The following is a 27,477-nucleotide window of genomic DNA, read 5'->3' on the forward strand; positions in this document are numbered from 1 at the left end:
GCCTTCTCATTTGCATAAAACATTTTTTTTCTTGAGACTTGCTACACATTTTTTTCAAATGGCAATTTTAATAGGGAACTTTATCCTGAATAAAAACATTTGATTTTTTATAGCATCGTATGAAAAACTTCATCCTGAAACCTACTTAATCTTAAATAGCATCCATCAGACTTTAAAGAGAATTTCTTTACCTGGAAGATCTTTGACAACATCCCTCAGGCCTATCAGACCTCAAAATTATCCCACGTGCCTACATTTTTAACTAATGGATGTGAGGCATGGACCATCGGAAAAGTGATAAAAGAAATAATACGCGCATTCGAGCTATGGTGTTGTGTTACCGGAGAATGTTTAAATCAAATTGACAGATAGAATTAGAAATGAGGAAGTATTACAGAAAATGCACACAGCCCCTTAACTGAACGACACCATTGCAAAAAGGAAAGCTGCCTATTTAGGACATGTTGCGAAAGGATCAAGTGGCACAGGACTTTGTAACATCGTAGGGAGGTTATTCCAGGTAGAATATCTCAGAAGGATATGGATAGATGATGTAAAAGAGTGGGCGAACATCTGGAACAATGATATGCTGAAATAACTGTCTAATGATAGGGCTTGGTGGACAAAAATGGCTAGCGACCTACTGACCGCATAGATGCTACTCTGAATGAATGAACTCAGAAAACTCTAAATTTGCTGGTTTTTTTATTGAGCGTCAGCAAATTTACGCATTGTCTTGCTTTAGGTTTGCGAATGTCTAGAAAATTTAACGATTAAAAGTCTGGGACCTAAATAACGAAGAGAAGGCCAAATAATTAGCGAGCTTTCAACATAAGTTTCCAACGAAGGGTTCCAAAAATGGGCACTTGACGTCGTATTTGCATTGAAGCCCCGTCTGCTTCCATGATCACTGAGTAAAGCTGAAGCAATTAAGGTGCAAAAACGACATAAGGATATCTTAAAAATTCTCAGAATTAGCTAAAAGGCAAATTATGGCAATGAGGAAAGTCCGGTGCTGAGAAAAAGTGTATGATGATTATCATTTAATATATAAATCTATTTATAAAAAGGAATTTTCTTGCAGCCTGTAGCTAAAAACCAACAAGATTCAGTCACTGATCTTCGTAGCGAGATATCTTACAGAAAATTCAAGTTTCACTAAATTTTAATTGCTTGCATTCGAGAGGTCCTGTGTGTTATTCCAACTTTGTCATGTGAAACCATTTCCACAGTTTCAAAATATTGTTTCATTTTCATTGACAAGTTATGATGAACCTGCAATGCAAAACACAAGATTTAGGCATTCATGTTCAAGAGAAATATCATACTAGGCATTTCATAGCAAGTTTATGGGATTTCGTTTGGAGTTGAGCTGACGAGGAAAACTGAAGAAATGTTGGCACAAACATCTAGGTTCTCCTTTCATTTGATACCTCTATAGCCCTGCAAAGAACACATAATAGGACCCTTACGCGTGTCTATAATTCTAAAAAAGACCCGCTTTTTCGCTGACATACTTCATATACACTGACTAAATGTTGACCCTTGACTATTAAAAAAGACTCATTTTAAAATTTTATATCATAAAACAAGTCAAATATAGTTTATAATTCGCTTCTTGTAATAGTTATTCAAATAGTTTCTACCGTTTACTAGGCCAAAACATGATCTGGTTTGTGGCAAGTGCCCTTTAAATATTTCATTGATTCAGTTTATCAAAACCCCTTTTTTAAGAGTTTTTGACCCAGAGCATGCATAACATTAACAGTTAAAAGTTTTATTACCTGTCGCAACTTGGAGTCGCCATATTTGTCTTTCAAAAGTACAACCAGATGATCAAGTGCAGAATATGGAAGCCAAACAGCTGGAGAATTCACATGCAATGCATCCTGTGAATAATCAAGTAATTGAGTAATCTATGAACAGATCTCAACAAGTTTTTTAAAATTCATAGGGAGAGGTACAAAAAGATTGATAACTCTGCAATCTTACGATTTTCTGTTGTCTTAAGACTTTTTTTTGTTCACAAAATTTTATTAACATCTGGACAGATGAGATTGAAATTGTTCATTGTATATCGAATGACCCTATGTGACAATGTCACAGATTGCCCTGTAAAACTTATGAAGACAGTTTTATTGTTTCGTATGTGTTCCTTTAAGTCAGTCCACCTTGTAAAAAAGCACTGCCAACAATTAAAAATACTTGTTAAGGCAATCGACAGACACTGAACTGGCCTAAGTCATCCGTCAATAATCTATTGACAAATCAATAAACATGTGATTGCTATTTTGCCAATTGATTGGTCAATTTTGATTGACAGGTGGTTTAAGCATTTTTAGTATGTGTTGATTGCCATTGATACATCTTAGTTATGCATTATAAATTTTTTTCCTCTTTATACGAGAGTATTTTACTGTTGATTACCTACCTTTAGACCAAAGTTTTCTTTTCCAACCCCTAAAACTGCATTCACATACTCAACAGCAAGGTCCCCAGCCTCTTCGAGCAAATCAAAGTTAATAAGAATTCGCAAAAGTTCTGCAGCATTTCTCTGTTTGTAGTCATGTACAAACCAAGTTGGAAGACTGTACCCTAAGGACAAGAGCTTTGTAGCAACTGATTTGTGATACACCGGCCCATTTATTTTTGTGAATTTGTCGAGGTAGCTCCTGAGAAGTCTCCATGTTTGTTCTACTGCACTAGAGGAAACAAAAAAAGGGAAATGATGAAATATTGTTCGCTGCAATTTAATCATAATTGATCAGATAACACTTATTTGTACAGCACAATTGACACTCACGAAAGGGTCTGAAAATGTTGTTTGAAGATTTACTTGCAAAGACTACACGTTAGGAGAACAGATCTGGCCCTACGATTTTAGTAATTGCCAGGAAAGCTTTTTGTAGATGAATAAGAAAAGAAGCAATAAAACAATTTATTTTTTTCCAAGGCGAGCAATTCGCTTTTTACAGCAATTTAGACGAGCCTGGAGGGGAGCAAGAGATATGGCTCTCCTCAAATAGGTAGACATGTACAACTATTAAACGGAACTCTACAAAGAAGAGCCTCCACAGGGAAGTAAAAACAAATATATATTGTTTAGCTCGACAAACATCTATCAATGCAAGAACATTTCAAACAAACATGGTAACATCACATTGTAGATGTCTCATAGACAGTGAAACTTGCACGGTCACTTGTTTAAGGAGATTCAAAAGAGATTCAGAGTATTACTGTATTGTAAAGAATACTCATAAACTAAACAACATTAAGTTTTTAACAATGGATAAAATTTCCTGAACAGTTTTTTAATTTGTTTGTGTAGGTATTTTTCAGCACAACCATTCTCTGTCAATTTACATTCATTTTGAAATTGAGTATTTGATTAGTTCTATGAGTCTAAAAACTTTAAAAATTTCAAAAAGTTGAGACTAGCATTTTAGGATAAATTGAGAGAAATTTTTAGGATAAATTGAGACATGAGACATGCAATTTACGTGTAAGATTTGTTTTAAAACCAGAACAGTGATTGATGTGCTAAATAAGGGTAGGAAAAAATCTATTCCAAGAAGAAACAAACAAGGTTATGTAAATAGCAAATTAACGATACAAGAAAAGCCTTTACACAAGTAAGTAAAATACCTGACATCATTAATGCTCTGTGTCAAACCAGTGTCATTAGCAGTCAACCAGTTGAAAGCTTGGTCCATTGCCAAACTAGAACAAATGGTAGTTTAATTAGAATCACAAAACCTTAAGATCCAGTCTAGCGACTCAACACAGAGATGCTAGGGTCATGGTAACTAACTGTCCCAACTGTAGACAGTGAATCGAAGAAGGCGCAAAGCATACAAAAAATTGTCACAATAACATTGCTGCACAAAAATTTTCAGCTTTATTCAAGTGTGTCACAATTAAATCACAAAAAGAAAAATATTGAAATTTGTGTTTTCTATTTCAATTCTACATTTACTAACCACTCTAAAATTGACAACCTCAGAACCCCCTTGATATGAAATGCGGATTTCAGTTTTAATCTCACTGAATAGTCTACTCCAAAGTTTGCCTTCATGCATTGAGTCTCCATCTGGTGATTCACAACTTCAATGGCATTCATACAATAAACTCAATTGTCGTCATAACTATGACAAAGTCGAGGATAAAATAATAAAATATAGCAAGAAATACCCTTTTGAAACATCATTACAAACTCTCACACACCTGCAAAAAAGCATACAAATTACGAATAAAGAACTTTGTTTTGGTGTGTAGTACAGTACATTTTGTAAAACAGAGGCTAAAAAAGCAGAGAGTACATAGTTCAATATCTGTGTGCATTATTTTGCCTTTCAATAAAGTGACGTTTTGGACTGAAGCACTGTGCCCTGTGGTGGGTTTTCTAAGGCAGTGTCAAATCTCTGGTGTGGAGTCTTAAGGCTGCATTAGCATCTGCAATAGATTTTTCGCAAGATGATTGCATGGGAGCTTTGGCAAGCTGATAACTCTTAGACTGGAGTTGAGATACAACAATACCTTATTGCCACCTTACTAATGTATCATGATTGATATGGAAAACTTGGGATTTTGGAGTGTCTAAAACTCAACACTGATTAACCTTTATACTGTTGACATCAACACAAAATTTCAGCAAAGAGTACTCAGTCTTCAAAATTCTTACATAAATGGTCTATTAGTTATTAGCTAAGATATTAACCGTTAGCAGCTCTAAAATATGAACTTAAAAGTTCAAAACTTTAAACTTGTTAACATTTGGATAAAATAGTATTTTTGTGGTGTAAACAGATGTGGTGTAAAAAATTTGAAAGAAATGCCTTTGAAATGCAACATACTTGGATGCAATTCCTTCGAAAATTGGATCCAGATCTAGCTTGAATGCGATGGCGATGGAAAATGCTCTGTCAAAGAGGCCAGACTGAGACAAAAGTGGTACTATTTCGTTGGCACTCAGATGTGGGCCTGTTGAAGAACAAAAATGATGGTCTTTTAGATGTTCTTTAGGGCTAGAGTTACAAATATTGTATTAACATATTTTCATGATGTCATTATTTGACGCTGCGAGGAATGCAAAAAAGTACATTTAACAATAGACTAATTGTTTGCGAATAATAAATAATTTGATTTTTTTCAAAACAAAATAGCACAAAAAATACATACCAAGAGCGGTTGATGAATTTTTGTCGAACTGCACCAAATTTAACCTTGCAACAATAAGTAGGTATTCCTTTTCAAGGTCTGACAGTTCAACAATGACTGTCTTTTTGGTAGCTTTCTTTATGTCCACAATGTTAACTGCAATTTCTTCACCATCTTCGCTTCGCTTTGGGGATCTCCCTTGCATAGCAAAGTCATCCTACAAAACGATATACTATCCATTATAAAACATAGACAGCCAGCTTATTCTTCCCCTGAACAACAAGTCATAAAAAAAGTCAAAACAAAACAGTAAAAACAAGGGAATATTTTGGTGTGGCAAATAAAATGCCATTGTTTACACTAGTTTCCCTGTCGTCATCCGTGTGGACGCAAAATTATCTGAGCTTTAGAGAAAACAGAGTATTGGTACATAAATTCGACTCAAACGAGGTCAATTTAAAAAGCTAGTGCAAATATGTCTACGTGCGACTGTCTTTTCAAGACTGCCTTGAAACACAATCAATTCGGACAGGACAACCCTATTTGAGAGAATTATATGGATATTTGCAAACTTGAAAACATACAGAATAAAAAAACGGTTGGAAAAAGTCCTGGAGATGTTTGATTTAAGTTGCTTTAAGTTGTTTCTTAAGTTGTACCTCTATTAACGCAAAGAGCCAAAGTACAGAACAGCAAAGGAATGCTACGTAAGTATTCAAAACTTCATCACATTACCTCAATATCATAAACATCGATTTTCTCTTGAGATGGTCTGACAATCCACGCATAATTTTGATCACAAATTCTTAGGCAGTTTATTGCAGCAAGAAAACATTTAGCCTGGAATACAAATTGGGTACATTGTTATAAGAACTAGTTCTAATTCAATCACATTATTAAAGAGGAATGTCCAGCATAGCTAGGAGAGAATTGTAGAGATCTAGGGGATTAAAGTAAAAATACAAAAAGTTGTTAGCTCACTGGCAAAATTAAGCCAAAGACTGCCCCTGCCAACCATCTTCCATTTTATATTGAATAGCAGTATTTCCAAGCTTGGGTACTGGTTATTAATAAACAGAAGAAACACACGTATTGAGAAAAGATATACATGGAAGCAGGTCAAATAAAACTTGTTCCTGTTCTGAAATCTACCTCAAGGATTTATTCAGTATAATATCACACTATTCCCAATACAAATCAAAATTGTTGTGATCAGGGGTGCCCGTTTTTTACTGCTGACTGGCATTAAAGAGGGATTCCCACCTGCTGCTGCAATGATTCCAACCCATGCATCTCTGTCCGCAGTCGACATGCATACTCGTACATAGTTGTAGCAGCTGAAACAAAAACACGCATTTCAAAGCCTTCAAACAGTGCGAGCATTTTACTGATTATTGATCTTTCGAGAATCTAGGCATGTTTTCAGATCTACGTATTTTATAGAAACCATGCGCCAAAGCTTGACTTCTGGTAGGAAAAATTGGAAAGAAGTAAATATTACAAAAAAATAGATGTTGGCGGGAAGAAAGTGCATAGCAATTTACGTGTTCACAAAATCGTTCAGTAGCGTGGGTCAAATTATCCATAGTGCAATGAACTGAGTCAAATTCGATAAGACTTAAAGGTTAGAGTCCCGGGCTACTGATCCAAGGGTCTGGGAAATGAGTCACGGAAATGACGATATATTCACTAAGAGTGAGGAGAGTCGCCAGCTCCCTGTTATTCCGGGCGTAGGAATCACCAGGTGTGGTCATAAGGAGAGGAAGGACCAGGACACTGCTCGATAAGCGCATTGTCCCAAACGCTACCTTTAGAAGCTTGGTAGTAACAGATAAAAATAAAAATATTGCCAATATTCTTCAATCCAGATATAATCAAAATACTTCTGTTCTTTAACAATCCTGCAATCCTTATAATAGAGCTAACAAATGAGAAATGCAGAAAGCAACTTGAATATTTGCACACCTCTTCGCATATCTCCTCTGAATGAATAAAATGCATACAAGAGATCGTAATAGTCGTTGATGGTGATATCGACTGTTCTTGCTCTTGTTTCAATTATGTTGACAACCTTAAAGAAATGATGCAATCGCTGTTAAGACCACTTTCATACTTGAACATCTGTCTGGTGCTTTATTGGCACACTGGGCTTCATATAGGGACAGCAAAGGTCGTTAGGCCATTAGGCCTAAGCAGGAAAATTTGTAAAAACAAATGACAATATCAAATTGGAGGGAGCCCAGTATACAACGGCAAGATAAAAGTAAAAACTTTTCCAAAAAATCATTTCAAATAATTCACAACTAGCCCAAAATTAGTTACAGAGAACTTTGGTTCAGTCAGAAAATCACTAATGTTGAAGAAGAAATGAAGGTCCGATTTTTTCTACAGGTACTTTTGACGTAATAGACTTATTCAGGAGGTACATACTCAACTATTCTCAAATTTGCAAACCATGGTCTTAGAATTTTTTGGTTTTTTGCAACAAGCAGAAATCTTCGAGAAAAATCTACATGCTAAATTCTGGGTGCTTTTTCTGTGATAAAAATAAAGTTCTTAAAAAAAGAAAAAAACATCAGACATTTCGAAAGGAAAGGGATTTGAAGGAACTTACATCATCCTCCATTGAAGAGTAAGAGAAATTGCATATCTCTTGTAACTGTTTTCTTTCACATAGAGTAACGATGAAGTTATGCAGGCAATTGCGTCGCCTATCGATATAATTAATAATAATAGCAAATAAATTACAAAACACATTTTCAGTATATTGGAACTTTATATAATGAATAACCAAGGCAGCGTAAAATTGCTTTGTTTTAGAACTACTTGATAAAGTTATTGGCCATTAGGGAAAGAAGTTAATTGCCTAATAGCTTTTTATATAAATTTTTGGCCTAAGCAAGTAAGAAAATGTTTGCTAGTTGTTTAAAGATATTCAGGATTATTAGATCCATTTGTCATTTACAAAACAATGTCAACAAACGATATGAAATGCAACAGTCTCATTCTAAGTAGCTTTTAAAAATGTTCGTCTCATGATGCAGCCTTTCTGGGGTCGGTTCATAATAGCTTCCAAGGAAGTTAAGTCAATAAATATTCGAACTGCAGAAACATACCTTTGTTTATCTGGGTTGAGAACAATCGCCTGGTAAGCTTCATTGGTCTGGCCGAGTTGTAAATGACATTTGAAAATATTTGACCATAACATTGCCTAGAATTGAAATAAATTGGTCATGAAAGGCATCAAGCAGCTCTATAGTACAGAAAAAACTCTAAAATGTGTAGCGAAGCCAAGAAGAATGTTGTTGTAAGAATCATTTTGTAACAAAGATCTAAAAGAATATTGTTAGAAAGTAAAGGAACAGATGTCAGCTAACACAGTGGTAATAGGGTCACAAACCGTAAGGATGGCCAGCGAAAATGAATTAAAGGAAGTGCCACGCCCAAAGCCACGCCTTGTTTTCATTGTATTCTGATGAAGGTTTGCAGAACATTGTAGGAAATTGTCCAGGGGCAGGACAGATACTTTTTTATTATCTGCATGGAAAACTCAAAAATAGGAAAAATAATAGTACTCACAACTTCCTTGGACTTGGCATTTTTAGCGAGAAAGATGGCGGCCTTTGCAACAATGATCATCATTTCTGGATTATCAAATTGTTCAAATAACCTCATCACCTAAAGCAAAAGAAAGAATTTTTGGAAAATGGGTAAACGAACACAGAAAGGACGGTGATGAGCATAAAAATTACCGACGGATTGGCAAACATCATTTTACATGTGGGCATCAATGATTTTAACAGTATTTGGCCTTGTAGCGTGAATCAGCGGGTTCTAATAATCAAACTATTTAAATATGCGCAGTATGTGCAGTATCTAGTCTAGCATTAAAGTTATGGAAGTTACTGGTTCATCGATATGTCATATAATGCAGAGTCCTTCTGTTCTATGCGTGTAGCTTCTGTTCAAAGCGTGTAGCTTCAGAGTTAGCAGTTCTTTGTAATTATCAAACGAAAATCGAGAACAAGTTATCAAAGAAACCTTTTCGCTCATCTTCAAATCTTAGAAAGAAAACCCTTCACCCTTAAGCTTACTCAAAAGAGATGTCTTAAAATTTTAACAATCATAAGTCCTAGCTCTTAGCAACATCTGAAAGGACATTTACTTATATAGAAAAATTAAAGAAAACGAAATCTTGGTGACAGTATTTAGGGACTTTTCTATCATTTTAGGCTTTATAAAAAGATAGAGACACTTGCTTACCGTAATAAAGTAAAACACAATCATGTTTGGCTTTTCAGTTGCATCTTCTGGAATAAGACGTGAAAGAAGGTCTTCTCCGTCAGCTACAATGAAAAATAATGACAAGAAAATCAGTGCAAGTGAATTATTTCCATGAAAATTGAGACGAATTTCAACTGAAAAGAGCAGTGCTGAAAAATGACGTCAAATGATGTTCCACAACAATTCCTAATCAAATCACATACCTATGAATTTGGTTGCCTTGAAGAAATGTTGTCTTGCCTTCTCATGCTCGCCGTTCTGTAAATATGCTTGGCCTAAAAGAAATTCTCTCGATCCTTTGTTTGCTGAGCACCAGTCGCTGCACATGGCCAAATATTCTATCAACAGCGTTGCCTGACCTTGTGCCAAAAGGAACTCTGGAAGTTGTGTACCAAAGCGTAATGGCCATCTAATGGAGAGTCAAGGGGCCAGCTAAAATTTTTTGGATTTACCTGAAACGCTGATAATAAACTGATAAATCAACAGAAATTGCTTTGAAGCACAATCTAATGTATTCTAAGGGTGTTTTCGATTATATTGGTTTGTGAAAATTGAGACGTACAAAGAGATACACACCCTCCGTTTCCAATCTCCCATTCTCTCCTGTCATCTTTCCTTGTGTCCCTTTCCTTTTCCTTCATCAAACCTTGTCCCCACCGCGTTCCGTACATCTCGTTAGCCTGTCGAGACTCTTTCTTTATACATGTCATTCCTTTCATTCATGTTCCCCACGGCTAAACTTAGATTATTCTCTTAGTCACTACATAACTACATATCTTTCTATCCATATCGTGCATCACAAAAACACCTCTATTTCTTCTTACACTTCGTCCTGTTTCTATTGATCCCTCGTTCCATGTCATCTTTTGAACATTAACGGCATTTTTCCCCTCTAGCCCTTCTTTTTGACTATTATAAAAACATTCAGCAGGTAAATCATATTTTTTGGCTCACAATATCACGAGCTGTTTGGAAAGGATACATGGATCTGAAAATCATATCAAATATAATTTGAAAATCATAGTCCCAAGATCGTGTGGCTTTTCTTGCTGATCCTGACTGCGATTCTGCTGGTAGTCTGGCAAATATTTTCAGACTGTTTGACAGACCAACTTGCGACACAAAAGCATTAAGTATGGACTGATTTGCGAATCCTTGAAAATAAAAAGGCATTGATTTTTATCTTAACAGAACAACTTGCATCAACACGTGAGAAAGGACATTCCATAATGCCAAAATGATATTTATTTGAATCGTGGAAGTTCATACCTCGAAACAACTGAGACTCATCTGCCTATATTTTCCATTGTTTGATCTTTACTTTAAAGGTATTAAGAGTATTTAGGTTTTTCAAGTTTTCTGGTAGATTGTTCCAAAGCTTGCATCCTAAATAGGACAAGTTTTCGATTCCATGAGTGATGGTTCGAGTTTTTGGGATTTTCATTAATCTACTGTTTCTAAGATGGTAGTGGCTGCTCTTTTGTATAAACATTTCATTCATAAAGCTTGGATTGAGTTTATGTACAGTTTTGTAGATCTCAACCATTAGTAGTTGAAGGTTTCCTTTGTGTATGGAGACACAGTTGTTTTCAATAAGGAGAGTATCAAAATCTAACAGATTGTTTTTGTATGCGATACGCATCTGCTTGTCTATCAATACAAATTCAATCAATATTTTCCTAGGTCAGTAACTTACCTTCCCATTTTGACTTTTTCAATGAAATTTTCATGTCTACAAGTTCCAAAGCAGCAAACTTTTTCAAACTGTTTTCCCTAAAAAGTGACATCAAAAAGGCATCAGCAGCGAGATAATATATACAAGTACTGATATGATAAATGCTATAGCCAGCTTTTAGCTAAATTTTAATTACCAACGAGGCACAAATTACAATGATAAAAACTTGAATCTATTATAGCAAATGGACGTATCAATGAAATATTTACGATGAAGAGCTGTTCTGTAGATTTACTGTTTATTGTTGATAACAATTATTAGAATCATTGTATTCGCTGAATGAGAATTTTGTCTGTGATCAGTGTTGTTCTTTTATCACAAAATAAAAAAAAACATCACACTCACACAGTCAATGATCTTAAGATTTATTGGAACTGGCTGCTGGCTGAAACAGAGCGAAGGGGGTATTGCCACCTCTACCCGAAAAGTCAAATAGCAGTGAACTTTTATCTCTAAGCAAAAAATACAACGGTGATTGCCCCCCGGCTTTCCCCAAACCACCATTTGATTGACAGGTGATCCTTGTTTTTTTAAAACAAACGAGTGGGCAACATCTAAACTTACTTCAAACAAACAGGAGAAAGTTTTTGTTGGAAAGATTGCAATTCTCTGAATATTTTCTGCCGATAAAAAGCAACAAAATGTTTTTGCTATACCTACAATTTCAGTACAAACATAAATATTAACTTTCAAAAAAAGATTCAAATTTTAAGGTACAGCTTACACGTAATCTGCATTGTCGGTGGTAAAAGTATTCCTTCGCAACCAAATAATCGTGAAAAAAGATTTCAACAGCTCCAATACTTTTGGAATACACTCAGCGACAAGAACAGCTCTTTTGTCGTCCAAGATGCCAGCCTTCAAATGAATTTTAAACATGGCAACTTAGCAATAGAGAAACAAGGCAACTGAGAGATGGAATTAGATGGTGTTTTCTACAGTTTCTCTTGGTCGAACAACGCCAGGGATGCAAATGAGCTATTATGAAAACATGAGCAAAAACTTTTGAGAGCCGTGGACTTAGATCTAGCGAACCCTAGTTTTAGAACTAGATTTTTCAAAATACTATCTTCTTTAAAAAATATGATGCTGATAGTGACAAAATGTGACCGCCTGATTGCAACTCTTCTTTCAGCTCTCGCCCGTAGCTTGGAGAGGGGCATGACTGCATTGCAAGTCTATATCTATTTTTCTGGATAAGGGACAACGGAAAAGTAGAGCGGAGACAAGAAAGGAATGCTGTTCACATGTAGCTAGCCCTTTATCCAACCTATGGGCAAAGTAAAACAAATGTACACAAATGTAGTGTAGAAAGACCAACACTGTATTCTTATTGTTGAGTCAGTAAATGACAAAAGAAAGAACTACGAACCGAGGAACCTAGGCAAATCATCGAGTTCATTAATAGCAACAAGTCTCTGCAGATTTCCATGCTGGTTTGCGCTTTCCTGGAAATGGCTTCGACGATCACTGCTCTACCTTCCTTGCTGCTGAATGAATGGCTCGAGTTCACAGAGAATGCTTGAAGCCCTATGAAAATTATGCAGATGATGATTGAAAATAATCATAATTATCCGTGGAGGAAAGTTTTAACGAAACAACAAGCTTGTCGAAAGTGATAAAACCTTTCATTAAGACGTTTAAAACATCAAAAATCTATCTGACGGTATGAAGATCGAAGATGACGTCATCAAAACTTTAATTGAAACCGAAATTCGATTATTTGAATAAAAAAATATGCACAATTCACGTTTTGCTTATTAAAAGCGTACCATAAACCAATTTTTTTAGGGTCCTTTGTCAATGCCTCCTTCCTCCTAGCCCTTCGTAAGACAGATTTGATATGCAACAAAAAGCCAAATTGCTCTTTCACATGATGGTTAACAACGTATTCACCTTCATCCAAATTTTCGAAGTCGTTTGGAAGCCATTTTGAAGGGTCCAGTGTATCGACAATTGTTGAAATTGCACCGAGAATGTCTGGAAGATCTTTCAGCCTTTGCGAATTAAAAAAAGATAAAACAATATTTGCTAAAGCTGAAAGCATTACCACAAAAATGTTAAAACTGCGTTTCATTTCACTATAATGGAAAACAGATCTTAATAGTATCTATTCGAGAATTATGGCAGCAGAATCGAAGGAAGGGGGGGGGGGGTGTGCCAAAAGGCTCTGCTTCGCTTGACAAAACATAGGCTGAACTGTGCATGGTCAAGTTCGGCCTCAGAAATATAAATAATGTTTATTTTGTTGTCTCTTTATTAGCTTATAGTCAGTAAAATTCGTTTTGCAACAATTATGGCAAGAAAAGCTTGATAAGGCAGTTCTTGACGAAAGCCTTATTTTATAAAGACTTTTATTAACTACATTTGGCGATACGGAATGAACAGATAAAGCAAGAATGTTCTGGTACCAGGTTATGCAGGGCCTAGCATATCGTAGCAGTTGAAATAGGAGTAGCAGGAGTCGTGCAATTAATGTCACTTCAACACAGACAAAATAAAATATCCGAACCCGAAGTTCCAAAAGGATTATAACAGCCTCTTACTTAGTATTCACTTACTTAAGCTGGAGACTCCGTACGAACTTATCAGTCAATCTTGCATCACCAACAAGATCTGAAGAATTGCTAAAACAACAGACAAAGGAAACAAATTAACAACATTGATTTTAAGAAAAACGAATCTGAAATGCATTAATGTCCACTTCTGATATCGGAGAAGATTTCAAAAATGAACAAACTTGGTACAATATCGTAGATAAACTGTTCAACTTTTGCCAAGATCAAGACGACCTTCTCAAACTGAAGTGATAAAATATCATACTGGATAAATCTCTAGATTTTTTATCTCTTAAAAACGTGTCCAGCACAAAAGACCTTGCTTCAAGTACAAACCAAAATGAGAAGATAACAGAAAAAAATTATAGTTTTACTGAAATCTTATACAATCACTGTGTAAAAAAATCCAGCTATTCACAGTCAGATTGCTATCTGAATAAATTTTACAAAGCAACAGTATTAAAGCGTTACCATAGGAACAAAAATTATCAAAACATTCTTTATCAAAGCGTAAAATGAAGCGATTAGCACAGCATCCAGAAAACATCGAAAATTTCACAATGAAAACCAATATCAGATAGTGGTCGAATGAATGATAAAAAGTTAGGCACTGGGTAATAATGATAAGAAAATGCTGGCTTAAATTTGATTGCTAATATTTTATAAAAGGCGATAATGTTAAGTGTAAAAGAATTGGGATGCACTTCAAAAGTCTGAATCAGTGGCATATTTTATCAACCAGAAATGAATGCAATGGCTGCTCGACGGCAAAGTTCTTAGAGTTAGACCCGTGTTTATTCTTCTATTGCTTAGGGACAATCAACAATCGCCAGCCCACAGGTTTCATTATCCTGTTTATAACGCCTCCTGTCTTCTACAGTATTAAAGTAGCGTGAATCCCATATAATTTTAAGCGTTTGAGAACATTTTCACACGATTATATTTGTAATTAGTTTCTCAATTTCGAACAAGTCCTAAACATTGCGAGAATGAGTTGGACATTATAAATATTGATGTTTAAAATGGCTTTGAAAAAAGCAAACATTTTACAACAAACTAAAAGCTTTTTCGTCTGACACTCCGTAGAGCATAAAACGTCAAAATAAGGATCCGAAAGAACACGATGGAAAATATATACCCAGTTGTGGATCGAAATAGGCCAATCAGAAAAACGCAAGCACAAGACCGGTATAGTTGACCAATCAGTGCCGCGAGCCTAAAGAAAAATTACCAATGGAGTCCAAGAGAGAAAACGAACTCCTTCTGTCTACACAATGGCCGCTTTTTCGCTTTGCTTTGATGTAAATTGATGTAAAAAACCTCACAATAAAAATGCGTTTAAACATTTAGGCAAGTCTCGGGGATCTCCCTGGCTATAAATTCATGTTTTCAGACTAATTTTACGCAGTAGGCCAGAACCCATTGTACTGTGCGTCAAGATGAAAAGCAAAGCAAATGAAATAACTCTTGAAACAATAAATTACCTTGCATCTGTTAAGAGATCCCTTGCCAACGAAGCAAAAATTTCTTTTATGTCCTCATTCGTAGCAATACTGCTCTCTATATTATTTAACGTTGTTTCAGTGAACTGTTAAAAATTGAAAAATAAATCGCATCAATTCAACAGAAAATTTTAACAGAAATTTCGCGGATAGTTTAAGACGCAACACAAACAGGTGAATGCGAATGTTTTGTACAATGCTATATGGCGAACACTGTTGTGCTTGAAAATCAATGTGCTCTTCCAATCTTTAGTAAATAAAAATTAATTCGAGTAAATAATAATATGGATTTAAGATCCTTTTGAAATAACCTCAAGCTTTTAGCATTTGGGGGATTTCCAAACTACGAAATTTTTCCCACTAACAATGAATTTGCATGATGTCTTTTAAGGGTAAAAGAACAAAATTTAATTACGGTACTTCCTATAAATTTGAGCAAACGAACATTGCAACTTGTTTAAACGCGGGTATTTTACATATGTGGAAAAAGAATGCCCTGTGAGAAAGTAACGGTCTTCATAAAAGTTTAAACGGTAAATAAATTACAAAATTTGATAATAAATGCATGTATGTAAGCATGTGATGCAAAATTTACATTTGTTAGCAGAATTCCTACAGAGTCATGTTTCGCCAAGACGTTAAAGAATATGCGAAAGTTACTTACCAGTAGAGAGATTGATTTTAAGCAGTCAACTAGCTCCAAAATGCTGCTGCAAACGTCAGTATCTGAATAATATGTAAAAATAAACTTAGAGTTTCACCAATAGCTACAAACAGATGCAACACATAACATGGCAAAAGAGCACAAAAAGGTCAACTAAAATGACTGATTGAAAGTAAAAGGGACTATTTCGTTCGACTCTCTTTAACAAATGAATAGCTGTCTTTATCCAAATCGTTGTCTATATTCGATTTTTATGAGAACCAGTTAATTTTTGCCGAGGCTCAATGTCCTTTTTTCAGAATAATTTGAGGCTCTGGAGTTTTTTAATGTTGTTCTTTTACATGCAGTGATTTCTCTATAACTACATACTATATATTGTTTTTAAGTCCATTAAATAGCAGATTAACATGAAATAGTTCGAAACACGATTTCTAGCCCCTGACGTCATTCGAAAGTCCAGCTAAGAACAAAAGAATTCGGTTCCTTCTTTGAAAATAGGGGGATGCAACTTCTTTTTGATGTGAAAAATCGCTTGTAAATGCATTAGTACCTGCAATTCCAGCTTCATTGTGTAGATACCTCATACAGTTATCATGAGAATGTTGGTCCTTTAAATACAACATCTCCAACCAGGAATTTGACACGAGATATCCACGGTAGTTCTAAAAAGCAAACCATCAATTAAAAAGGTATCAAGTTTATCATAACATAAAATATCATATGCATAGAACAAACATCCAGAAAACTCGAAGCAATGTTGATTGATCCGGTTTCAAATGAATAGACCTAGGTCTTCATTGAAACTACAACCAAACAAGTAAATATATCACATTCGCTAGAATATCGTTAAACTTTAGAATCATGTTTTCTACAACACAAGAAGCCAGTTCAGTTTTGTTTAAAAAGGTAAGAAAAGTTGTGCAATAATTCACACAAGCAAAAATTTGTGAACAAAGGTATTCATTGTTCATTATTTCAACGCATGAGATAAACTACTTATTCAAATTTAAACTAGAAGCCTTTTATAAAAAATTCATAATTGTTTTTGTTATTTTGAAGACATTTGTCCGTAAACAAAATTTCTAGCGATAAGGTTGATTAAAAATGGCTAACTAACAACACGTGTCTACTGAAAACGAGGTTAAGTATAATTTATGCGGATATGTAATAATAATTTTTTAGCAAGAGCAAAAATACCTGACGTATGATAGAAACTAAGCCAGAACTCTCATCAGAATGAAGGCCAATTGGTTTCCGCTCAACCTAGAGCAAACAAAGAATATTCCTTTTAAAAATAAGTATAATCTACTGAGATCCGCAATACGACTGAAATCTTTTCAACTATTGTCAAGTCTTAAAACAAGCTTATAATGCGCAATTTGGTCCTTCTTATTACGAATATGGCTATAAAAACGTTATTACGCCTTGAAAACAGGATAAAATTGCCATCAAATAGGGCCCAATTTTCACCAAACCGCGCATGTTTGCTGGAGTCTGGGCAAGGTTTTGTGACGTACAACCGAACTGCATTTAAAGCACGATACGTATATGCTGTGTTTATGAAAGGACTATGTCTTGTTCAACTTAATTTTAGGAATAGGAAAAAATGGGTCGTGTAATAGCTAGTGTGGAACAGTAACGATTAAATAAGTTACAAATAACGATTAATTTTACATTCAAACAGGAAGGATTATTATAGTAAGCTAAAATTCTAAAAATGTTAAAATAATAAGAAAGTTAAAAACAGCGTTTCATTATAAGCTAGGATCATAGGCAGCTGTAATTATTTTACATACTGCCAACCCTTAAACATACCAGGCCTATTTTAACATGTCAAGTTTTGTAGTAACCTGCAATCGTTGTCGCCTTGTGTTAGTGATGTGTTCAGATCTCTTGACCTTCATATCCTTTTTGCATATATCTTTAAAAAACCTGGACTTTATAGAGTATTGAAATGTTGAAAACCCTTACTGTACTATTATCCCAAAATGATATCATAACCAAAAAACCACTGTTCTAACTACCTGATCATACTGGACAGCTGATGCATAAAATCTACTCCAACTTTGCATTTGTAAGTTGTAAAATTCTTCTTGGTCTATCTCGTTATCCAGCATAAAATTTTGTATCTGCAGATAAGATCAAAAAAGCCAATTGTTTTAAAGATGGCAAAAAGGTACGTTTAAGGACATTTAGGGACAATTCCTTTTTGGACAAAGGCCAAAGCATAGCAAATTTCCAAACATGGATTGGCGGAGAACTGGAAAGCCCCTTCACTGTAACTGAAAATTCGCTCAGAGAACGAACCATTGATTGGAGGAGAGATATCCATAATTCTATTACAGATAGAACGCTAACCTTCAAGCAAAATGAGGTCATGTCAGAAATGTATCGATGCTCCTGACTGATTCCAATTTTACGAAGTCTGTATTTAATTGATTTATATGAATTTTAGAATCATTTCTGACCAATCGAAATGGTTACTTTTTAATGAGCAAAGGCTTTTGAAAACCATTACACTGCCTTTCTGATTGCTTAAAAGCGAGAGTTTTATAGATCTTTTAGACCCTGGAGTCCCCTATGCCCAAGTGTCCACCACTGTTTTGAACTAACTTCTTGCATCTCACTGATATTACATTACTGATTATTTGTCACAAAAAATGTTTATCGAATTAATATAAGGATGTGGTAGAAGGAAAGTAACCTCGTATTGAATCAGCCTCTCTACAGCTTCCTTAAGTTCTTCAAAGGATGATTTGCTTGACACGTTTAGATCAATTTCTTCATCGAAAGACTTCAATGTCATCTGCGAGAAAGATATTGGAAACAAGTTTCATATTGCATGAATAACAAGGTATACGGTTAGCAGCACTGACCAGAAAGATGACAAATACATAGCGGATTAAAATCTTACAAGTGAAAAAAGAAGGTTTGATATTTACTTGAAAAAGATTCGATTTTAGTCAATTTTAGATTTTTTAGATTTTATTAGTCAATTTTAAGTTAAATAGCACTGTCATTTTTTATTTTACGTAATAAATAACTAACTTGGATGTATATATATGAAATATCACTGGTGCTTCACTTACCTCGATTGTTTTCAATAAAACATTTTTTGAAAATTTCCCAGGTACGAATAAATTGCACAAGTAGATTTCCTTTTTGAATAAAAATAATTAATATGGTAACGCCTTTGAATAAAAACAAATTAACAAACTGTTGCTAGCAAAACGAAAAAATGTATTCAAAATTTTATGAACAGCTTCAAATGTACAAATGTACATAGCTGCATCAACTATCAAGTCAAGTACATTCTTCTATGACAGCCTCTGCTGCTTTTCAACAGTTACATTTTGTTGAATATTTCAAAATGTTTTATCTTATCATAATTTAGTCCCCGTTAATTTCGAGCAATGGAGCTTCATGTGGCTTATATCAAGGAGCTAAACGCAACGGATTGTCAGTTTGAGTAATGCATGATTTTGTAATCGGAAATTAGACAAGAAAGCTTACATTTGGTTCGATTGAGTGATGCACAAACACGGTGGAATCTTGATCGACTTGGAGCGTGACGTCATTCCAGCCTATACCCAACCCATTAGCCCTACGAAAAATGCAATATACAATTAAAAAAAAGCTTGAATAATTTATAATAAAAAAATTCTTCAAAATAGCATGAATGATAGGAAGCATGGTAAGTTCAAATCGAGAGCCCGAACTAACATCACAGATGATCTGATGACGTACTATCCAACATGTCATTAAAACATTTATGTAAGAGTAGAGTTTCTTATAACTCACAATGAATACATCGAATCAAAATAAAAATTTTATTGTCAAGGAATCAGGTTTTAGTGGATCATGATACGAATAGAAATTCTTTCACCAGCCTCCATCCATTTTACAAGAAAATACGAATGTTTTTAACTTTCAGATTATGACTGTAACAAGCTTTCACTGAAATAAGCGTTAGTCTAAGAACACTTTCGTGAAATGGTCATAACTTTTTGTCAAAATAAAATGTTCGTAAAAATCTTCTTAAGAGCTACGTAACCCAACCATATTCAGCTTAACAGAATTTCCTTGAAATGGAACCCAAAAATTTTCAATTGTTAGTAAGAATAGGATTATTTTTTTAAGTTTGAGAGCGAGTAAAAGGGCTAAATAGACAGTTTCAGACTCTGTACTGCACTTACTCTTTGATGGCAGTATACCGAATCGCCATAGCAAATAAAATCACCAGCACCCATCCCCCATCCATTTTACAGTAAAACACAGAATGTTTTTGCTTTCAAATTGTGACTGTAAAAAGCTGTCACTGAAATAAGCGTTAGCCAAAAAACCCTTTTGTGAAATGTTCGTAAATTTTGGTCAATGAAAAATATTCGTAAAATGTTCTTAAGATCTACATCACCAAACATATTCAGCTCAACAGAATTTCCTTGCCACTGAGCCCGAAACATCTTGCTGTCGTTACAGAGAACAGGATAGATACTTGGGCCCTTGGGGAGCCAGGAAGGGCTCAGTGGTCGAAGGTGTATCACACTTACTCTTCAATGGCAGCATATTGCAATACCGAATCGCCGGATGTGTTGGTCCATAATGCCCAGATGTATTTGTGGGTTAACGCGAAATCCATTAAACATGTCTGCAAGAAAAGAATTCGAAGAAACATGGTTACTTTGTGCACACTTGGCACCCAATCCAGCAAGCAGGACGTATATTAGTGTCTGGGAACGATCTATTTTACAAAAATGCCTGCCAAAATTATGTCATTGAAAATGCAGTATTTTATTCATCAAAACTATACTATACTTACTCAGAATTATTCTTTGTAAAATTAACCAGACAATGAATTGCACAAGAGAATGGCCTCCGCGCTTGCTAAAACCTTGGCAACAACGGTGCAAATATTCTTTATTCTAAACCAAATCACGTGTCTTTATGATATGAACAGCGTATTCAAATACTTGACTCACTTAGAAAAATAATTACTCACTGAGAAAATACGATGTAAGATAACTAGCATTATAGGATCCCTCTAGTCAACACTGAAAACCTATACTAATTTCATGATACCATTGTTTTGCTACAGTTAAATGGGCCTAGAACGTGATGTCCTCCTGCTTCATATAGCATATTAGATAAATTTGGAATATTTTGTAAATTTTGGGAGCATGTTCTTGCGAATATCTTCTTTGGAAGTCAAATGATTGTCAAAAAGAAATGAAGTCTCTGCACATTTACATTCAAGCAACATTATTTGCCAAACTAGTATACAAAGAAGTATACACCTTAAACTTGGTGTTTCTATGTGGCTATGAAAAAAGTTAAGGTGATAAGTTGTTACGCAATAGGAGAAAAAAGTGTACCTGTTTTGTGAAATGAGACGAAAGGAGCGACAACTCCACGTCACCTTCATCTTCAATAATCTCAAAGGCAAAAAACTGAAAGGAAAATATGGTAACATTCACTCAAAGTGGGATGGGAGAGCTGAAAAGTGACAAAGGTTCACGTTAGCTTGGGACTTAGAGAGAGAGGGACTTTATATGGTACTTTGGTGTCTAGATAAAAAACAGCCTGCAACAAATTATAAGTGCCAATCTATAATTGATTTATTCTGAAAAGCTTTATTAAAATGCTCAGAGTATCTAACAAAAATACTTTCCTCTGTGATTGAAGCATTCAACATAAACGCACAAGCCAGATCTTATTATGAACCCTAACCCTAACCCTAACCCTAACCCTAATGTATGCATATAACTTTGTGAATAAATTATGTTATAAAAGAGTAAAATGACAGTTACCTGAGACTGAAATCTGAAATTTAAGAATACACCAATAAAATGATTTCCTTGCTCGATATCAGTTGCTTTTCGAATCATGTGGGCTTGTGCTGAAATGAACAGGATTGATTTTTGTGGATTTGAAGAAGGCAGTAAAGATCTCAAACGGATTTAACAGAAACAGAGGGTTAACAGGAAACTGTAGAAACACTTATGTATGCAATATTATGTATGCAAAAGAACGATGTATCTGTGTTGGCTTTGAGAGTATTTGAAAAAAACACTTATTTCTTGCATTACCCCCTCTCCCCCCTTTTGCCTCTTGCATTGTCTTGGATAATGAGGAACGAGTCCTACAAGACTGAAACTTATGAAGAGAGCAAGTGAAACGACCAGGGCAGGACTTGAACCTGCGATCAGTGATACTGTACGCCGCTTCCTGACCAAAACATTTTCAAATCCTGCCACGCTCCCCCTCTTTACCAAATGCACAGGGGAGTGATTGCAGCAATTTTGGTGATGGGCACTCTATCTGCTATGACTGAAACTGGTAACAAAAAGCAAAGAAAAAACCAAGGCTAAAAGCATCATCGTCGCCATGAGTCTTTTACCAGATTCAAATGCAACAGGAAACCCAAACACTATGAAGTAAACTTGAAAGACAAACTCAATAATTTCCGGTCTTATAAAACAAAAAGGAAAGTTTTAAGAAACAATATATACCTATTCCAGACTGAACATCCAAAACATCTGGCAGCAACGGTGAAAGGTCATAATCTTCAACACATTCAAGAGTCTACAATCAAATGTAAACAGCGGTATTAATCTTTTTATCCTAACCAAAATAATACCAAACGAGAAACGTAGAATTAGATGTTTGAACATGATTACAAACAACAGTGGAATTTTGATTTAATGAAACTCTCTTACAGAAAATATCCTGGTATAATGAATTTAACTTTTTTTGCATTTGAATTTTCCTATCACCGTGTCTGGTTGAATGAAGTTCGTTTAGCTCATTGTATAAATTTCTACTGACATTTGAGCAGAAAGGCCACATACAGACATCTAAGCAGAAAGGCTATATATAAACATGTTTAAAGAAAAATGGATTGGATTGAATTAGATTGTATTGGAAAAAGATTGGATTGGACTGGATTGGTTGATATAAATATTGCATTCAAGTTGATTTATAATTATGGCAAATTTCAAAATTTAAAATCATAACCCCAATTACAAAAGACAGTCTAGAACAAAAAGTGTATGAACTGCCTTCTGTGAATGCAACACAATTCAGAAGAAAGAATCTTAAGATATACAGGAACAAAGCAATACGACCACAAGAATCCAATGTAAATATTCTGCAAGTGGGCAAACTGTAACTTCAAATTAATATTAGTATATTCCTAAAATTTAATCTATTTTGGAAATTTTATCTCGTGAAATTGGATTCTCGTCGTCGCATTACTTTGTTCCTGTATATCTTTTGTAACAACACTCATTGCAAGATTCACAGAATCCAACAGACAGCCTATCCTGCGGCTCTTCCTTTTTACACAAAGAATCTTAAACTATATATAAATGCAACAAAATTCTGAAAAGATATCATGCCAAATTTGGGTTTAAATTTGTGTGCAAGTTTGTTGTAACATACCTTGCAGGACCATATCCGTATCTTTAGATCTTTGCAGAGTGCAAAGATAAAACATTCTTTCCCTATAGTGTGGATTTCACATGACTGTACACTATCATGTGGAAGATTATCACCCCTGTGGAATGAATGAAGTAAATTCAAGCTTCAAACGAGAAGAGGACTTAAAAAAGCAACATGAGGCACTGAGGACTACAACAATAAAAATTACAGATAAGGGGAAAATGTGACAACTAAAAATGAACAAATACTTAAAAAATAGTAGCAATTAATCAAGACTACTAGACCTCAGGCCTTGTGTGGAGCAAAAAGCAGGTGCTTGACAAACTAGGCACCTTCAACATTCTAGGTGAGCATCATCAAATATCATCAATAACAAAATTTGGTTTTTGGCATTTAGTTTTTAGACAGCATAAACACACTAGGTACTCAATCAATCAAGCTCCTTGAACTTTCTAGGTGTGTGCAGAGGCGTTTGATGGAACTCAAGTACCTCTCCTTGCAAGGCCTGCTACACCTCTAGATCACAAATGGTATTGAAACATCACACTTGGTTTGCTAATAAACCAAGAGCTAAAGACTGAAAAGTTAGAAGGAGAATAACTAACAATATTAGGTACCTCAGAACTGTTGGGACAAGTCCTGTCCATAGTCGTTTCATGATGCTTGTTTGCTTGAGCTCGGATATTTGTGGCAAGGCTGGAAAAAATCAAGTAAGATTACACAGCCATACAAAAGAACCAACACAAAAACTGTGATTTATAAAAAATGTATTGCCCAGTTGGCTGGAAACTATATTCTGGGGCATCTTTTCTATTAAGTTGAAAAAGCAAATCAAATCTATAATTATCATAACCACTTACTCTTAATTTATTGTAACATTTTGAGAATGTTCATAAATGATTCTGAACCAAATTGTCAAACAATTGAATACATACTCTGGCTGTTAAATGCTGGCAGTGTAACAAAGACAAGAGATCCTTCCACTGTTATTAATGATATGAAGCATTCTCCTGAAGAAGAAAGCTCAGCAGAGAATGACAAACATTTCTTAGGCAATGCTGCAAAACACCATGAGTCTGCAGTGACACCAGTGGGGTTATTTACAAATATGGACGGTGAAGATGCATCAATACTGGACGAAATGTATGCACCCTACAAGACAATGTACAAGCTGATATTTACAATTGAAAAAATCAATGAAGTGAAATCAACAATTGTAGACACATTGACACTATTTCCTACTTATCCTATTCATTTGGAATTATTGTATGTATCTTGTAATTGTTTAATAATACCTTGTTTTGTTGATCCAGACTTGAGTAATATCAAGTAATACTAATTTGTACCTCTACACTTAAAGATATACTTTTAGTAAAGATATAATCTATCTATCAAGATAAGAAAGTTGTTATATAGATAATATACAGATATACAGATAAATTTCAATGTTATACCTTATACATCAGATATATACATACCTGTTTCTCTTTGGTAGGGTGATGCCAAGTAAGTCTGTGAACTGAGTGAGCTGTTGCAATAATGACAGTAACAACATTTGCATTTTCAAGGACTTTGACACAGGGCAAGAATGTTAGGTTTTTTATTCTCAAACAAATTTGGTTTCCATATAGGTGAAGATCTTGTGAAACTTCAGTTAGATAAACAGCATTCTGTGAGATTTTCCTGCAAATAAAGAGATCTTATTTGTGTTTCAAATCTCAAAAAAAAATTTCAAACTATAAGAAATGGTATTCACATACAAATTAAGCTTCTTGGCATTCTATATTTGAATTTTTCATTTGTGTTTATCTTGTGATTATCCACTTCTCCACCAAAAATAAGCGAATTCTTAGAATTTAGGTTACATGCATGCCCCTGTTTGCTATGAAATGACCCAAACTCTTCCAATGGATCATCTTTTTCATAATGCTCCCCTTTGTTTTAAAAAATGTGTGTCCAAGTTGACCAGGTTGAAGCATAGGTCCTTTTAGTTTCTGGCCTCCTAAAGCCACTAATCACTTTTATTGAGCAAAGATACAATAATGTAATTGAACAATTTTTGTTTATGCTCTTAATGTTTCAATAAATGTTTCCTTGAACTGATATAAACTTAAACATTTATGGCGTTAGATCTATGTTCTGAGGTTTTGAACTCTGAATAGTGTCAGATGAAAAGCTTTAGTTTACTCAAATGTTTGCTTTTTTCAATTCCATTTTGAAGTTTTGTACCACCAAAAGATTGTTTAAACATTTATGTTATCAAAACTGCAGAACCAATTTATTAGGCCTATGTACAAGAGAAAATGCAAGTGAGTTAGTCATTGAAGTATTCTGTGAAGAGAATTGCATAAATAGAAGGGTAAATTACAATAATTTTTCCACATCAAGTCTGAAGAATGAGCCATATTTTTTGGGGGGGGGGGTGCATTTCGGCTACGTGCAACCTCTTAGACAAACTCAGAAAGGCGGCCAAAACAACATTTAGAGATTTTGCGCAGAAAATTCACGTAGTAAGCTATGCGGACACAGATTCTCTGTTTTAGCAAGATATTGCACGCGCGTGACAAACTTTCCAGTCCGGTAGACAAGAAAATAGGCATGGGCCTAACGTAACTCACCAAAAAATCGAGCGGTTTCGCGTAGTCCTACTGTAATGGCGACAATGCTTGTAAGAAAATGCACCAGCTCTGTCTTGGGAAATATTTTCATCTACGTTGTCTTCAATACGGACATCTGATTGAACAGCAAGCTCCAAAAGCCGCCCACCTTCAAAACTGAAAGGCACTTGTACCTCGTTGTGAGAGCCCGCCATTACCAAATGAAAAATTGAAAATCTTAGCTTTACTTCGTGTAGTGAGCTTGAAATTTTTTGTCGTTGTTGGTGTTGTGACAGAATAGCTTGTGTGGATCCAAAGGAGAAATCAGGGCCCGGGACGCAGGGGGAAGGGGCTAGATGGCCTCCCCACTTTTTCGCTCAAATTACTATCTAGATCAGCCTTCCGATATCAGATTAACCAGGGGCGTAGTGCTGTCAAAATAACTATAGGGGCTCTTCCACAAAACGCTGGGAAAAACAATAGCAGAAGTAGAAATTGGCTACTTTTTGGCATTAGCCCCCCTAGCACTACACCTCTGAGATAAACCTTCAGATAAACCTCAAAGGGCTGCAAATAGGCACTGCATCTGTTTCTGAAAAGTAGGGCACATGCCAATTGTGCTACATGGTTCCCCAACTACGACTCAAGCTCTTTTTCCAATATAACAGCAGTTATTAACAATAAAAGGTGTCTTAAGGGACAGTTTTTTGATTATCGAAATGTTGGGCATAAAGAAGAAAGGTCTGTTTTTAAAGTATAAATATCGATGTCTGAAAAGTTTGGGCCCCTTTATACTGTCTTTTCCATTCATTTCTTGAGCTGTCAACAAGGCAAAAACATTTGACCAAAACTGTTAAGTACAGCTGTTCACAGAATAACAATAAAGAGGCTCTTGCAAAGATAAGGACAAAGTTTGTGGAAATTGGCAGCCAAGCCACCAATTTGAATCGAAAAATGTCAGACAAAATTTATCTGTATTCATAGGAGGAATCTTCTTTACCCCACCAAATTTTCATTTTTTTCAGTGACAGAGAAGTTAGATGAGGGGGTATTGAGCTCTGTTGGGACACACCACACCATACTTCCACTACATACAAAGTGGTAGTTAACAGTGAGTCTGGATCAAAAATTTACTGCAGCTGTCATACTGTATCCATTTGCATTACTGGACACAGCATTTCAAACATTATGACAATCATTTTTTATTCTACTTCGAGTGAAAACAGTTAATTTTACAACCATACAACTTTAGTAAAACCTATAAAACATTTTGAGGTGATTCATTTGCTGAAGGTCACATCACATGGTCACAGGTCATCAATAAATTCTGCCAAAAAATTCAACTCAAAGGGGCACTTTCCCCCTGTTGAAATCGCACTTGCAAAACTTGGGAGCATAGTGCTCTTTGGTACTAAGAAAGACTACCTGTGCTTCTTAAATACTTGCAGATCTGCATGATACTTGTCTCATACTATGTCCTATCTTTTTGTACAGTTCTGAAAATAGTTTAGTGACAAATCACAGATAGCCCCATTATAAT

General features: G+C 35.1%; 1 protein-coding gene across 1 annotated transcript; it reads right to left on the reverse strand.

The window, feature by feature from the left end:
• Nucleotides 1–1,030: 1,030 nt before the first annotated feature.
• LOC135681093 (nuclear pore complex protein Nup160) lies at nucleotides 1,031–26,261 on the reverse strand. Its single transcript, XM_065195390.2, has 38 exons — nucleotides 25,959–26,261; nucleotides 24,819–25,023; nucleotides 24,276–24,492; nucleotides 23,958–24,036; nucleotides 23,341–23,455; nucleotides 22,410–22,482; nucleotides 21,708–21,796; nucleotides 21,273–21,347; nucleotides 20,451–20,548; nucleotides 19,414–19,504; nucleotides 18,990–19,058; nucleotides 18,605–18,706; nucleotides 17,925–18,029; nucleotides 17,098–17,163; nucleotides 16,451–16,562; nucleotides 15,901–15,962; nucleotides 15,219–15,322; nucleotides 13,738–13,803; nucleotides 13,073–13,173; nucleotides 12,549–12,706; nucleotides 11,901–12,034; nucleotides 11,138–11,214; nucleotides 10,424–10,595; nucleotides 9,645–9,850; nucleotides 9,421–9,503; nucleotides 8,737–8,835; nucleotides 8,274–8,368; nucleotides 7,772–7,868; nucleotides 7,123–7,228; nucleotides 6,421–6,494; nucleotides 5,893–5,997; nucleotides 5,179–5,374; nucleotides 4,854–4,980; nucleotides 4,192–4,224; nucleotides 3,646–3,720; nucleotides 2,432–2,702; nucleotides 1,785–1,889; nucleotides 1,031–1,275 (listed from the first exon to the last, which is right to left on the reverse strand). Exons 1-38 carry the CDS (start codon nucleotides 26,150–26,152, stop codon nucleotides 1,159–1,161), a joined length of 4,353 nt encoding a protein of 1,450 aa, XP_065051462.2. The 5' UTR covers nucleotides 26,153–26,261; the 3' UTR covers nucleotides 1,031–1,158.
• Nucleotides 26,262–27,477: the final 1,216 nt, after the last annotated feature.

Source organism: Rhopilema esculentum, chromosome 18 (genome assembly GCF_057945365.1).
Source record: "Rhopilema esculentum isolate cy_ngs chromosome 18, ASM5794536v1, whole genome shotgun sequence".
In the NCBI taxonomy this organism is placed as follows: domain Eukaryota; kingdom Metazoa; phylum Cnidaria; class Scyphozoa; order Rhizostomeae; family Rhizostomatidae; genus Rhopilema; species Rhopilema esculentum.

Excerpts from the sequence above, each read along its gene's own strand:
- LOC135681093 (XM_065195390.2), bottom strand. The coding sequence starts at position 26,152 with ATGGCGGGCTCTCACAACGAGGTACAAGTGCCTTTCAGTTTTGAAGGT. Across the intron at positions 18,030-18,604 it reads AGAGGCTGATTCAATACGAG|ATACAAAATTTTATGCTGGA; the intron begins GTTACTTTCCTT and ends TCTTATCTGCAG. Across the intron at positions 12,707-13,072 it reads CTTCGAAAATTTGGATGAAG|GGCTTCAAGCATTCTCTGTG; the intron begins GTGAATACGTTG and ends TAATTTTCATAG.